Below are 15,788 nucleotides of genomic sequence, written 5' to 3'. Positions count from 1 at the left end.
TATGTGTATATGTGCATATGCTTATATGTGTGTGTACATAAATAAGTTCATATACCCTAGGTCAATAATCTCTGCAGTATACTGGGTTTTGGAAGGTCCATTCAAACTTTCCTTTCCCTTTCCCTTTCCTAAAACACTGGACATACTTTGAATGGATCAGTGGAAGCTGGAAAAGAAGACAGCCAAGAAAAAGGAACTAGGTTGAAGAGATTGTTAAAAGAATACGAAAACGGCAGAGGAGACATACTGGAAACAAGTCACCTCTACCACCCATCTAGCTTCTAATTTTTGAACTAGAAGTTGAAACAAATAACATTGAAACACATACACACCTTCCTTTTCATCCATTTTTGCAGGTCAGTAGTCTATTCTACAGACTCTCTTGGGAGCAAAAGTTCTATTTCCTTGAGATCTGGTTAATGTCATTAACATGAAGTGGAATCAATACCTCTTTGTAGCAAATTCATAGGTGAAATGTGGCTTTGAGAGTAGCAGCATCCTATTCTGACAATTTTGGCTGGGTGTGAATAGTGAGGAGATAATACTTTCTCTAAGCGCACAGTGCCACCAAAGACAGTGTCAAGGACAGAACATTGAGGAGGTGATACTTTCTCTCTCTAAGCACACAGTGCCCCAAAGACAGTATTGAGGTCAGAATGACTTCAGATGAAAATGACAATGGTCAGAGACATGTATGAAAATTCATCAAGTTCTGAGAAAAAGAGACATACGTTCATAAGATTTCAGAACTGGAAGAAAGCTTAAAGGTCACCTAGGTCAACCCCCTCCTTTGATAGATGAGGAAACTGGGTCTCAGAGTGTTGACATAGCCTCGTCTAAACCTAGTCAGTAACAAGGCCAAAGCTACAGTTTAAGGTGTCTTGTTTTTCCTTAAACCTTTGAGTCCAGGTCTCTCCCAATACATCACAAATATACAGACTCATTTTAATATTAGAGATTTGGAAAGAGGCACTAGATTGGAACTATTTTCTTAGCTATGCTAGTGATACGAGGATGACATAGATTAAAAAAAAAAGCATACAATGGAAACTGACTGAGATATAGCAAAAAAAAAAAGATTGTTCCAGCTACTAATAGGTTTTTCTTTTCTTTTCTTTTTTGTGGTTTGAGTATGTTTATACTTGGAACATATATAGACTTACTAAGTCTGGAAAGATAAACCACCTTACCCCAACACACACACACACACACACACACACACACACACACATACTTCAGACCCCCATCTGAAACTTCACAATTGGAACTCAGTAGTAAATTATGAAACTTCCAAATTCAAGTAACCCTCAGTGGAAATGAGTGATTCTGGAGATGACTTCTCAACCACTAGTCATACCTGATGGTTAGTCCTATCCACAGTGTTGGCAGTGGAGGGGTGGTCCCGAGTGTTTTGGCGAATTCGAGTTGAATTTTGTTGCTCGATGGTGGAGGAAGTAGGGATGCAGAACTCTCTGAAACATCTCTTGAAGTTTTCATCCAGGAATGCATAAAGGACTGGATTAAGGCAGCTGTTTGTATACCCTAGAGCAATGCAGAAGTGCCAGGACACAGTCTGGAAAGTAGTTTCAGGGATGGTGACCAAGGCTTTGATGATGACATAGATGTGAATGGGGGTCCAGCAGACTATGAACACGGCCACTACCACCAACACCATTCTGGTGATTCTTCTCAGGTTTCTATCCTTCTCTTTGGAGCCAGACAGCATGCGGACACTCTTGAGGCGTAAGATCATCAGGCCATAACACACAGTAATGATGAGGACGGGCATAATGAAGGCAAAAATGAAAACACAGATCTTCAGCAGGTTTTCCCAGTACCAAGTTGGATGGGAAAATGTGAGTGTGCAATCAATGGAACCTAGAACACAAGAATTTTAAAGAAGAATAAGCAATGGCATTGCTGACTTTCTTTGTTGGTTTTAATCATTGCCACAGCTGTTTATGGCTAAGGACCTTTGAACAAAAACTAAGGCTATGCTTACATATTATAATGAAGTGGCTTGCTTATCTGGATATTGCAGGAGAGATGTTTTGGTTTGAATTGTCTATGTCATGATTTTTCTTAGATATTCAAAGGATCTGTGATCTCAGTGACGCGGCTATTCTCTCCAGTGATTCAGCTTCCAACCCATCCATGCCCCTCAACCCTGTGTAAGTCTTGTTTATGTCTTCCCATAATTTTGGCACAGAGGTTCCAGCCAGGGGAGTCCTGGAGCTAGTTCCTACCATTCTCATGAAATGATTGGTAAAATTTCAATGTGAGCATTTGTACTTTGGAAAAAGCAGGACACTATAAATCAGGACTTGATTAATTGTTTTAGACTCAAGACAGTGATGAAAAAATGTTAATAATACAAATGAAACTTAGAAGTGTGGAATATGTCCTCGCACTGAGAGCCAGTTGTTAAACATTTGCAGCATCCCTGGTTCTAGCCAACATCGATAGGAGCCTTCTTGTTTTCTCTTAGCAATCATAATCAATCAAAATCCTGGTACCTGTTGTCTACAGACTTCCAGGCCACTCCTCTTCCTCTTTCCTTTCTTAGCTCACAGTGTCTCTCTCCTTCCCAACTCTTGCCTCATGCCAGGGGACTTCAACATACCTATTCACCCTCTCTCAAACACCCTAACCACTTAATTCCTCATTTCTCATGACCTAACTTCTGTTACACACAAAGATGGTCATACCATTAATCTTGACATCACCTACAAATTACCCACCTTAACATCCAAGAATTCTGAAATCCCCTTATCTGACCATAATCTTATAACTTTTCACCTCTCTCCTGCCTGCACCATGACCATCAATCTCTCAATGCTCAAGTCTCAAGACCAGGCCATCTCCTCTGCACTGGCCACTCTCTCTTATGTTCTCCATCTTGACCTACCGGTGAAACAATTCAACTCTCTCTTATCGGTCATTCTTGAATGAATCGGTCTTCAAGAATGAACCCTTATTCTCCCTATCATGTCACTGGTTATGTCCTACCAAGCCTTAGCCTTGGATTACCTCCACCATTTACCACCTTTACTCTTCAACACTTTACTTAATGAAAGTGGAGAAAGTGTTCTGACTTGATCCACTACAAATTTATGTTACACGACCTCAACTGAGCTCTCATTGCTGCCAAAACCTGCCTTATAACTCACTATCCCACTATCCCACTTTCCACAGCAGCTCTTCCAAACCTTTCCAGTCTTTCTCCCTCCCTTGACTCCCTTCTTCCTCCCCCACACTCGCAGCTGAGAAGCTTGCCTCGTATTTTACAGAAAAAACTTGAGGTCATTTGCCATGAGCTCTTTTTATCCTCTATCTACTATCTCACATCATCCATGTGTCTTCTGCCATTATCTTCTCCTTTACCCTTTCCTATCTCACACGCTGAGTGGTTTTACTCCTTACCAAGGCTAACCCCTCTTCCCGCTCAATAGATCCTATTCCATCTGGTATGCTCCAACAGATTTCCCCCTCTGTCATTCCCACTTTATCACTTATTTTCAATCTTTCCCTATTTACTGGCTCATTTCCTCCTGTCTATAAACATGCCCATGTTTCTATCACCCTGATGATAGACAAGTAATCCTCCCTTGATCCTTTCATCCTGCTTACTATCATCCTATATCTCTTCTATCCTTTGTGGCTAAACTTCTTGAAAAAGCTATCTACAATGGGTGCCTCCACTTTCCTCTCACTCTCTTCTTGACCCCTTATGACCTGGCTTCTAGTTTTATTATTCTATCAAAACTTCTTTCTCCAAAATTACTAACAATTTTTTTCTGGTGGCCTTTTCTCAGTGTTCATTTTTTAAACTTTTCTGTAGTCTTTGGTACTATTGATAAACTCTCCCTCCTTGATATTCTCTTCTTTCTAGATTTTTGAGACACCACTCTCTCCTGGCTCTCTTCTTACCTAACTGATCACTCCTAAGTCTCCTTTGCTAGATTCTTATCTAAATCACATCTTCTAACTATAGGTATCTCACAGAGTTCTGGCTTTGGCCTTCTTCTCCTCTCACTTTATATTACTTCACTTGGTACTCTTGACAGCTTCCATGGATCTAATTGCCATCGCAATGCTGATAGTTCTCAAATCTACCTATACGGCCCCAATCATTCTGCTGATCTTCAGTCTTGCAACTCCAACTACCTTTTTAGAAATCTCAAACAGGATGTCCAGTAGACATTTTAATCTTAACATGCCTAAAATTGAACCCATTATTTTTCTCCCTAAATCCTATCTCTCAACTTCCTATTACTGTAGAGGGCAACACTACTCTCCCAGTCTCTTAGGAGTCATCCTCAACTCCCGTCTTTTACCTCTCCCCTCCCACCATAGCCAACCTTTTGCTAATATCTGTTGATTCACTTTTGCATCATCTGTCAAATTCATTACCTTCTGTCCTCTTTCATTGCCATAACTCTGGTGCAGGCCCTCTGTCACCTGATGCATGGATTGTTGCAATAACCTGCTAGTGGGGCTGCCTGCTCATTTCTCCCCACTTTAGTCTATTCTCCATTCAACCACCAAAGTGATTTTCCTAAAACACAGTTCTAACCATATCACCTGTCTATTCAATAAACTCTAGTAGCTCGCTATCAACTCCAGGATCAAATATAAATTTCTCTATTTGGTATTTAAAGCTCCTCTTAACCTAGACCCTTCCTACCTCTCCAATCTACTTATACCTTACTCTCTTCCATGTACTTTTTGATCTAGTGTCACTGGCCTCTTTGTGGTTCCATGAACAAGACACTCCGTCTTTTGTCTTTGGACATTTCTTCTGGCTGTTCCCATGCCTGGAATTTTTTTCTTCTTCATCTCTATCTACTGGTTTACCTGGCCTCCTTTAAGGGGTGCTTAAATCACATCATCCACATGAAGCCTTTTCCATCCTCTCTAAATATCCTCTTAAAACATTTTCCATTATCTCTAGTGTTTTCCCTCTCTTGTTTATTTCCTGTTTATCCTCAGGAATGAAGAAAGCACATTTACCTTTTCATATGCCAATGATTTTAAAAAAATTAAAGAAAATCTTTTGTCCCAAATCCCTTTTGGACTCTTGCCAACCAAGAAGTAAATAAATTTCTATGATATCTCATTCTGATGGCCCATGTGCTTCATTGACATCCATATGATATCACAAAAATGAGAATGCCACCAGCTCGTTGGTTGGATCCCCTATAGTGGGTTTATAGGAGGACATGGACAATAATTATTCATGATTGGTGAACATGAATCAGTTGTAACCTATAGAAGGGAAGACCTATTATCAACCAGGCTACAGTTTTACTAGAATATTGGATTTCCCTTGAATGCTGTCTTTGGGCTGGATCTTTGATTTTATAGGCACAGGAAAAAAAAAAAAAGGATGTGAACATTTCTTCTGCCAATACGAGTTGGCTATTAATCTGTAAATTAGAGTCTTAGAGAGTTGTCTAGGACACTGAAAAATTAAGTGACTTCCTTGTGGTCACAAAGCTAGCCTATGTTACAGGCAGGGATTAAATCTAAGTCTTCCTAAATTCAGGGTTGGCCTCCTCTCTTCTACATCATCTTGCCTATCAGAGAATTAGAGGAAGTACACAAAACTACACATGGATCAAAGCATGTTGCCACTTCCAAATTCTGCTTTAATCAACTCTGCCCACATTTTATATTGCACCTCCACCCTCCAAACCATTACCAACCTTGCCTGTATTTTGTGGTTGCCATGAACATGACTGGCAGACCTATGGCTGAGGAAAGTATCCAGTTGCAGACATTGACAATTTTGGCATTTCGAGGAGTACGGAAATCCAGGGCCTTGACTGGGTGGCAGACGGCGATGTAGCGATCGACACTCATAGTGCAGAGAGTAAAGATGCTGGTGAACATGTTATAGTAGTCTATGGAGATTACAATCTTGCAAAGGATTGTGCCAAAGGGCCAGGTGCCCATCAAGTAGTTGACACTTTGGAAGGGCAGTGTGCTAGTTGCTAGCGCATCTGCGAGGGCTAAATTGAAAATGTAGATGTTGGTGGCTGTCTTCATCTTGGTGTACCTGGAAGATGAAGGAAGAATTGTCATAGATTCAGTGAAATAACCAAAAGTAATTGAACAAAAAAACTAGTTTCATTGTAAGTGCAAAGAGTACATCTTGCATTATTCTTGGTTATAAGGCAGCTAGGTGGTTTAGTGGACAAAGCGTCAGTTTTCAAATCAAGAAGACCTAAATTTGAATCGGGCCTTGCTCTCTTACTATGGGACCCGGCCAAGACACTTAACTTCTGTCTCCCTCAGCTTCCTCATCTTTAAAATGGGAATAATAATAGCACTTATCTCCCAGGATTGTTGTGAGGATCAGAGGAGAAAACAGCTATAAAGTGCTTTACAAACCTTAAAGCACTATATAAATGCTAGTTATTATTATTATAATAACATTTTCATAGGCTGATAGACTCAAGAATCTTAGATCTAGGGGGGACCTTAGAGATAATCTGGCCTAATGCTTTCATTTACAGATAAAGAAATTGAGGCCTAGAAAGAATTAATGATTTGTTCTAATGTATGTTTGTGTGTGTAAAAAATTCTATTTCATACACATAGACTAATAATTATAATTTTCTTATATAACATTTAAAATTTATATATCTTCGCATAGAATAAAGTTATGGATAAAACAAGGCAGCTGAAGCTCACGCATGGTTTGTAATCTAATCTAAATATTTCAGAGATTACCTGGAAAGATTAAATGACGTTAACTGAATCTCACTGGCAGAAGTTCACCAAATTTTGGTAAGAATTCTTCCCCTAGGATTTTTGTTCTAATTATCAGGAACCCTCTAAAAACCTTCAGTGGTAAGGTAATATTGAAAAAAAAAATTGTATTGAACTGATTCTATGACAAAAATAGTGAATCCATGAAGCAAATATTTGGATTAGCTAGACTGGAAAGCCAATGTAAATACAATAATAGCTATTATTTGTATGGCACTTTAAAGTTTGCAAAGTGATTTACTTTCGCTATCTCATTTGATTCTCATCCCAACTCTGTGAAGTAGAGGCTGTTAATTATCCCTATTGTAGAGATGTTGAAACTGAAGCTGAGGGAGGTTACTACTGGTGTCCCACTGCTGGAAAGTGTCTAAGGCAGTATTTGAATTGGAATCTCCCTGACTCCATGTCCAATGCTTATTCTCTGTGACACCTAACTTCCTAGAATAGGAAAAGATCCTATGCTTCCCTAGGTATTTGAACTTACTCCATTCCAACCTGTTCATGACTTAGTAGATAAATCCTATTGAATTGCCTGAAGCACATAGAGATTAAGGGTTCTTCTTAGGGTAATATAGCTAGTATATTTCCGAATGGGTTAAGAACCCAGGACTTCTTTGACCCCGAGATCTAAACTTTCATCATTACCTCAGGTAATTTCTTCAGAAATTAATCTTTCATAAAGAAAAATTAGGGAGTAAAATTGTCTTTAACTTGATTAGCTAGAGCATTTTTATTTCTTTGAGGTTTTAAAAAAATAACCAAATGAGGAACACAATTTTGAAGAGTTTTTTAGTTAAAAAGAAATTGTCTGTGTGGCTTTAAGCTTTGATATCACTGGCCTTGATCAGACGCAGGTTTTAATGATGTTTCTGAGCAGAAGAGACAAGAACACTATTGCTAGGTAGCCATTCATTATAGATACGGCTGGTCTGAAGACTTCCCTGCTGCATTAGTCACTTTTCTACCAAGCTGAATCTACATTTTATACTTTATCTTTATCTATAATAGAGTGTTTTATGTTAAATATCAGCTCCTTCACTGTCAGCTTGGTGACTCATCGCAACACATCTTAGCCTGTTCTCTTATCTTGGAATTCAGTGCTTCTTGCTGCATAGTTATTTAATTTTTTTTAAAAATCATTTTCTCCTTCACTGAGATGAAGTTGAACAAAATTAGGTTCTTCGTCCTCTGTGTCATGCAAAGAAAATTGCACATTTATCTGCTGAAATTATCCTGATTGGTATTAAAAAATAACTAAGGCATTGCTTAATTTTTTTTCATTTAAAGCCAAACAGCTCTTTTCAGAAGTAACTCAAGTTTTTTTTTCTTCTCTCAATTACTCACAAATTGAGTCACTGGTCTTTGTCTACATAGCTGAAATATAATCAGTCGTGCTTCAGAGATTCAGTCTTTCTAATTCTCTGAGGCTTATTAAGCAGGCCTTGGGAGGGTAGGGTGTATACCTCAACAACTCCTTCCCTAGACTCATAAGCAATGAGGTGGCATAGTGGATATAATGCTGAACTTGGCCTAATAAAGATCTGAGTTTGAATCCCTATCAAAGACACTCCTTAGCTTATTAACTATGGGTCTGGGAAAATCATTTAACCTCTCTCAGTTTCCTCATCTGAAAGGTGGGGATAATAATAGCACCCACCTCCTAGGATTGTTGTGAAAATCAAATGAAATAATATTTGTAAAGCACTTTGCAAATCACAAAACAAAATAAAAACACAGCTGATCAGAACAGTGGACTCTTCCAATTATTTCTAGTCTTGCCATGGTTGTATGAACATGTTCACAATGGAATTATGTGTTCATATTGTGAAATGCTTGGCCAAGAGTGGAAGTCCCTTACTGTAGACTGAGTGGGAACCAACACTGTAGATCATATAATGGAGATTTGAGAGAAGGGAAGCATTAAATCAAGAAAGGAGTCTGATAGTGAAAGTGGGGGCCCTTGGGTGCTGTTGTGACTTGGATAATGTCCAGATCAATGTCCTGACACAAACCCAAAGTAATATGTGTCCGCAGTCAAGTTCCTAATCAAGGATATCATCATTAGAAATTGGCAGAGGATAGGTACTATTCTCAAAAATTTAAGTAACTTTGTCCTTGTAGTCACGGCATCTACATGAGTTTCCTTATTTTTCACCATGTTGAGTAGCTCACAATTTTGAGTCAAGTTACTGGCAGACATAGAAAGTCACAGATGTGGACCTTTGATCAGTCAATCAGTTAATAAACACTTACTAAGTATTTCCTATGTGCCAGGCACTGTGATGAGTGCCAGAGCTCAGTCTGGGTCTCTATCCTTGGAATGTGTGGCCATAAATAATCTAAGGCCAGCCTTACACAAAATTGTTTTGTGGTAATGACCTGTCTTCATTTTGTACTCTGCACTTTCAGGGCTGCTCATTATAGAATTTTCCAATATTCTCTCTTAGGCAGTGGTCCATGGTCCTTCCTTCTCCTCACCCATAGTACCCCCTTTAAAGCTTAACTTGTCTGTTTTCCATCCTCATAAGAGCCTTGTTAGGTGACTGACGAGGTAAACCGATAAACTAATTCACACTAATGTGTACTTATCATGTAGTTCTCTAGGGTAATAAGTTTGATTTTTAATAAAGTCCCTCAACTCTAAGAATGAGTCCAATGGTCAGAATTTTGGGGACTGTGTTAGATGATGGGACACATTTTAGAGCATATTACATAAATAGTTAATCAACAAATTGATATGAAAGGCTGACTTTATATGCACATGTTTGATTGTAAGTGATCAGACTGGTTCTTGTAAAAATAATAATAATAATAATAATAATAATAATAACATTAAATGGATAATGAGTGGGCTTTGGAGCTAGGAAGACTTTGTTTAAAGGCTTTTCTCAAACATGTACTGGCTGTGCAAACCTGAGTAAGTAATTTAATATCTCAATGCTCCTAAGTAAATCTCTAAGATCATAAATTGCAGAATATGTGTCAACCCTCTCTGATAGGGAATTATACCAATGAAACCGCAGGTCTATTCACCTCCACCCCGCCAATTGTAGTGATAATAACAATAACTGTCATTTACATGGTGCTTTGCAGCTTCAACAGATGTTCTCTCACAATAATAGTAATAGTAGCTAGCATCCATATAGTACTTTAAGGTTTGCAAAGCATTTTACAAGTATAATTTTATTTCTCCCTCACAGCAACCCCGTGAGGTATTAGTACCCCCACTTTATAGTTGAGGAAACTGAGGCAAACAGAGGTTAAGTGGCTTGCCCAGGGTCACACAGCTATGAAGCATCTGAGTTTGGATTTGAAGTCAGGTCTTCCTGTCTCCAGGTTCAGAGTTCTATCTATGGCACTACCTTCTGAGGGATGTAATGCATCGTTCAACTGAAATTCCTCATTCCAAAGTTACCAGTTGGGGCGGAGCCAAGATGGCGGAGGGAAAGCAGTGACTGTCTTGAGCTCTCTCCCAAAGCCCTCCAAATACCTAAAAAAAAATGGCTCTAAACAAAGTTACCAGTGACCACTTAATTGCCCCCTACTTCTTGACTTCTTTGCAACCTTTGACACTATTGGTCACCTTCTCCTACTGGATACTCTTCTCTCTCTAGTTTTTTGGGACAATATTCTCTCCTAGTTCTCCTCCTACTTCTTTTTTTTTCTCCTCCTTCTCTTACCTCTCCTGAGCCTCCTTTTCTTGGTCTTTATCCTGGTCATATTCATTAACCATGGATGTTATCATAGACTCTGGGATTATAAACTTTGAGCTGATAAGGACCTTTGGCCCTAAGGCTCTGGCTTGAGCCCTTTTTCTTTTCTATTTGATACTACATTGATTGATGACCTCATCAACTCCCACGGTTCAACTCATTTCAGTGCAGATTATTGATTCCTAAATCCATGAATCTATCCCTAATCTTTCTCCTTAGCAACCAGTACCATATCACCTACTGCCTTTTAGATATCTCAAACTGGATTCTTCTTAGGCTTCTCAAACTAAAAAACAGAACTTAATACCTTTTCCTCAACTTTCCTATTACTATATAGGGTACCCCAATTCTTCTAGTCACCCAGACTTGCAAGTATATCATCATCCTTAACTCCTCACCAGTACTCATCAGACATAGCCAATTCATTGCTAAATTGTGTCATTGTTATCTTCCCAGTATCTCTCAAATATGTCCACTATTTTCTATACATATATATGTATATATACATACATATATACGTACATACAAATATATATATATAGATAGATAGATAGATATACACACACACTTATAGATACATGTTGTGTCCACCAATTGAATGTAAGCTCCTTGGGAGCAGCAACTATTTCATGATATTTCTAACATCTAGGACAGTGCCTGGTACACAGTAGGTGTTTAATAAATGTTTGTTGACTTCTTGATTAAGTGTTAACCAACATCCTTTAGCCCTCATCACCTTTCACTTGGGCTATTGCAGCATCCTTCTAATTGGTCTATCCGACTCAAATCTCTTCCCATTCTAATCTATCTTCAATTTAGCAGCTAATGATTTTCCTAAAGGACAAGGCTGACCGTGTCACACTACTCCATAGCCTGCAGTGTCTCCCTATTACCTATATGATAAAATATAAACTCTTGTTTGGCATTTAAAATCCTTCACAGTCTGATCCCTTCATACTTTTCCAGTCTTCTTATGCACACGTGTATATGTATCTTGTATTTACATTGTTATTTTACTGTTCTCTCTCCAAATAGAATTTGAGCTCCTTGAAAGCTCAAATTTTCGTCTTTCTTTTTATGCCTGGTGCTTAGCACAGTTCTTGGCATATGGTAAACACTTAAGAAAGCTTTGTTGACTGACTAACTATAAGAATTATCATTACTATTTTATAGACCAAACAGATAGTCCATGGAGGAGTGGGGGCCTTAGGATCCTAGAAGTATAACTTTTGAGCTGCCCTGGGAGACCAAAGAGTCCAATCTTCTCATTTTACAAAGGAAGAAGCTTAGGAAAAAGTGATTTTTTTCAAGGTCACAAGAGTAGGAAGCGACAGAACCCAGGTTCTCTAACTCAAAATCCAGCCCAGGCTTAAATCTAGATTCAGTGATCTTTCTGTTGCCTTTTTAGTGGACTTATTCTGACCTATGAAAAGAACAAAAAAAGCCTGTTCCAGACAGTTTTTTCCCTCAAAAGTTCCTTTTGAAATCTGCCTTTGAATTGACCATGAACTCTTTCTGACTCCAGAAATATAAATGCCTTTTGACTAAGGATGAACTTCTGAAAATTTTGTAAATGAGGGAAAAACTATTTTAGAACCCAGCTGGCCATTCAGAACAAGTTCTTTAAATAGCGTTGTCCCCTAGGTCTGGAATTCATTGTAAAAGTAGAAATGAATGAGAAATGCTGCAGGACACCTGTTCTACTTTGTACCCACTTTATTTTCTGTGCTGTTGTTGAGCCAGGACAGTCTAACTAATAATGTTTTGCAGATTTTCCCTATTGCTACTGAAAGGCAGGCTGTTTTTTTAGTTGAACTCACTAAGTATTTACTATGGGCGTGTGGACCATTATTTGTTCTGTACAATATGTCACTGAAATTTCTCACATCTGCCTCACATTTTATGCAGATTTCACCTCTTTAGAAAAAAACAAAACAAAACAAAGTACATCTCTGTTTTAAAATGGAGAATAAGAATGACAACATAGTTCCAAGAATTGTTGTTCATTTGTTTCAGATTCTTTGTGACCCTATTTAGAGTTTTATTGGCAATGATGGTGGAGTAGTTTATTTCCTTCTCCAGTTCATTTTACAGATGAGGAAACAGAGGTAAATGGAGTTAAGTGACTTGCCCAGGGTCACGCAGCCAGTAAGTGTTTGAGGTCAGATTTGAACTAAGGAAGATGAATCTTCCTTATGTCAGGGCCATTGCTTTATCCACTGCAACACCAAGCTGGCCTAGAGAATCCCTACTTAATGTCCAGGATTTGTGGGGCAGATCCAATTTAATGAAATTGTAGGAAATAAAATTGTAGGAAAATGTAGAGGGGAATATTAGTCAAATAAACACCTAGACTACTCTGTGGTTATCCACCCTGAAAACTGGGCTGTGAATATCCGACAAGAATAGGCTGTCCTTGGAACACTAATGAATTGTTGGTAGAGTCATGAACTGATCCAACCATTCTAGACAGCAATTTGTAATTATGCTCAAAAGGCTATAAGACTGTGCATATTCTTTTATCCAGCAAAACCACTAATAGGTCTGTATCCCAAAGAGATCATAAAAAAAGAAAAGGACCCATATGTACAAAAATATTTATAGCAGCTCTTTTTGTGATACCAAAGAATTGGAAATTGAAGGGATGCCCATCAATTGGGGAATGGCTGAACAAGTTGTGGCATATGAATGTAATGGAAAACTATTGTGCTATAAGAAATGATGAACAGGCAGACTTCAGAAAAACCTGGAAAGACTTATATGAACTGATGCTGAGTGAAGTGAGCAGAACCAGGAGAACATTGTACACAGTAACATTAATACTGTGCAATGATCAACTGGACTTGGTGTTCTCAGCAATACAGTAATCCAATTCTAAAAGATTCATGATGGAAAATGCCACATCCAGAGAATGAACTATGGATTCTGAATGCAGATAGAAGCATACTATTTTCACTTTTTTTTGTTTGTATTTTCTTTCTTGTAGTTTTCCCCTTTTGTTCTGATTCTCCTTTCACAACATGACTACATCACAACATGGAAAAAATATTTACTATGATTGTACATGTATAACCTATATCAGATTGCTTGCTGTCTTGGGGAGGGAGGGAGAAAAACTTAGAAATCAAAATCTTATAAAAGTGAATGTTGAAAGCTATCTCTATGTGTAATTGGAAAAAATAAAATATTATTAAGTGGGAAAAAAAGAAAACCATTTACCAATTGGATCACACACACACAAAAAATACAGGTTGTTCTACACAAAAGCCAGCCATTGAAGTAGTGGAAGCAGCTATGCAGTGTTAGTTTGGGATTGTCCCTCATCAGAATATTTTGCATTTACTTTATGCATGCCTATACATATCCAGGTTATCTGCCATGATAGAGCTTCTTCAGAGCAGCTGTTTTATTTTCGTATCTCCAGTGCTTTACATAGTGTCTGGGATACAGTAAGTGCTTAATAAATGCATGTTGACAAATTAATTGATTAAGAGAGTGGGTAGATAAATGCTTATGTTATGATTGAACAGGAGACATTTCACTTATTTCCATATCTCAGACCAAAAAATAAAGAGATCAGATTTCAGATAAGCCAATTAGTCTTATAGACAGGAGTATTACTATTATTTGGCCCTGTGGCTCTTGGTTGGAGGACTCAGAGGGAAGTTTAGACATCTAGAACAGGAAATGAAACAGAGAAATATCACTTTGTTATTAAGACTGACTGTGTATCTGTGCTTCTGCATCTCCCTCTTTCCTTATCTCCCCTTCACCTTCTCACACACTTTCACCCACAGAACTTGTTCAATAAACATTTATTAAGTGCTAACTATATGCCAGACATGGGGCTATTTAAAAAGACTTAAGTGGCCATCTATTCCGACAAATACTAGAAAATGAATTCACACTACAACATCCCTAAATGGTCATCCAGACTTTACTTAAAGACCTCCAATGAGTGGTATGCTAGTAAATATTTAACCTGGCTCTTTGGGAGGGGGGAATATATATATATATATGTATATTATAAGTCTAACCTGCATCATTAACATTTTCCCTATCATTTTCCTAAATCTAGACAACCAACAAAACAATAAATCAAGCACTAATTTGTAATGTTTGCTGCCAATTTACAAGGTGTTAATATATACACTGAAAATTTAACAATTAGCTGTCTTGAGCCTGTTTGAACTGACTCCAACATAGTCTTTCCTCCAATGGAGAGGTTATCTGGAAAAATATTACTCTTTCATAGTTAATGTAGGATATTTGACCACGTAGGACATAAAACAATAACATTAACTAACATTTATATAGTGCTTTAAAGTTCGCAAAGTATTTTAGAGATACTATCTCATTTTAATTGATCCTTATAGCAGCTAACATTTCTGTAGTGCTTTAAGATTTACAAAATGCATTACAAATAATATCTCATTTGATTGTCAGAATCACCATGGGAGGTAAGATAATAATCATCAATTGATTATTATCCCCATTTTACTGACAGGAAAACTGAGGCAGGGAGGAATTGGGTGACTTGCCCAGGGTCACACAGCTACTAAGTATCTGAGAGTAGATTTAAACTCAGATCTTTCTGAATCCAGGTCCAGGTCTTTATCCACCCTGTCATCTTTCTGTGAGGTAAGAGCTACTATTATTTCCATTTTACAGGTAAGGAAACTGAGGCTATGGTAGGTTAAGTGACTTACTTAGGGTCATACAACTAATATGTGGGAGGCAGAATTAGAATTCATTTTGATTCATTTCCAAATAAAATCATGGGGTGGCTCAATACTAGCTTGGGCATCCTGCTTAATGATTTTTTTGGGTCATTCAATTCAACCAATGTTGCTTAGTGAAAGTATGTACAAAGGGCTGTGCTAGTTACTGGGGTTACAAAGACAAAAACAAAAAAAAAATCCTTGCCCTTAAGAAAATGACATATTCTCCTACCTCCCTTGGAGGATATAATATGTTTTTGTTGTTCAGTCATTTCATGACCCCATTTAGAGTTATCTTTGCAAAGACACTGGAGCAGTTTATTTCCCCTCTTCGGCTTCCTTTACAGTTGAGGAAACTGAGGCAAAAAGGGATAAGTGACTTGTTCAGGGTCACGCCAATAATAAAAGTGTCTGAGGTCAGATTTGAACTCAGGAAGATAGGTCTTCCTGATTCCAAGTCCAGTTCTTTATCACAACATATTTACTGTTGAATGACTAGAGAATGACTTTCAGGACAGAGAGAGCACTAAAAAGGTGGGAGTGGAAGTGGGGGGTGGGGAGGATTTGGAAAGACTTT

General features: G+C 38.1%; 1 protein-coding gene across 1 annotated transcript in view; it reads right to left on the bottom strand.

Moving 5' to 3' along the window:
* Positions 1 to 1,351: 1,351 nt before the first annotated feature.
* LOC114031542 (mu-type opioid receptor) overlaps positions 1,352 to 15,788 on the bottom strand; it is a 45,354-nt gene continuing 30,917 nt past the window's right edge. The window contains exons 2-3 of the mRNA XM_027846681.1: positions 5,709 to 6,061; positions 1,352 to 1,878 (exon numbers count right to left, since the gene is read on the bottom strand). Coding sequence (XP_027702482.1) covers positions 1,352 to 1,878; positions 5,709 to 6,061 — 880 coding nt within the window. The remainder of the gene's footprint in view (positions 1,879 to 5,708; positions 6,062 to 15,788) is intronic.

The sequence above is a fragment of the Vombatus ursinus genome, unplaced genomic scaffold, assembly GCF_900497805.2.
Source record: "Vombatus ursinus unplaced genomic scaffold, bare-nosed wombat genome assembly UNPS02015175.1, whole genome shotgun sequence".
Classification (NCBI taxonomy): domain Eukaryota; kingdom Metazoa; phylum Chordata; class Mammalia; order Diprotodontia; family Vombatidae; genus Vombatus; species Vombatus ursinus.
Note: the sequence above shows the minus strand (reverse complement) of the source record. Positions and strands in the feature narration are given on the sequence as shown.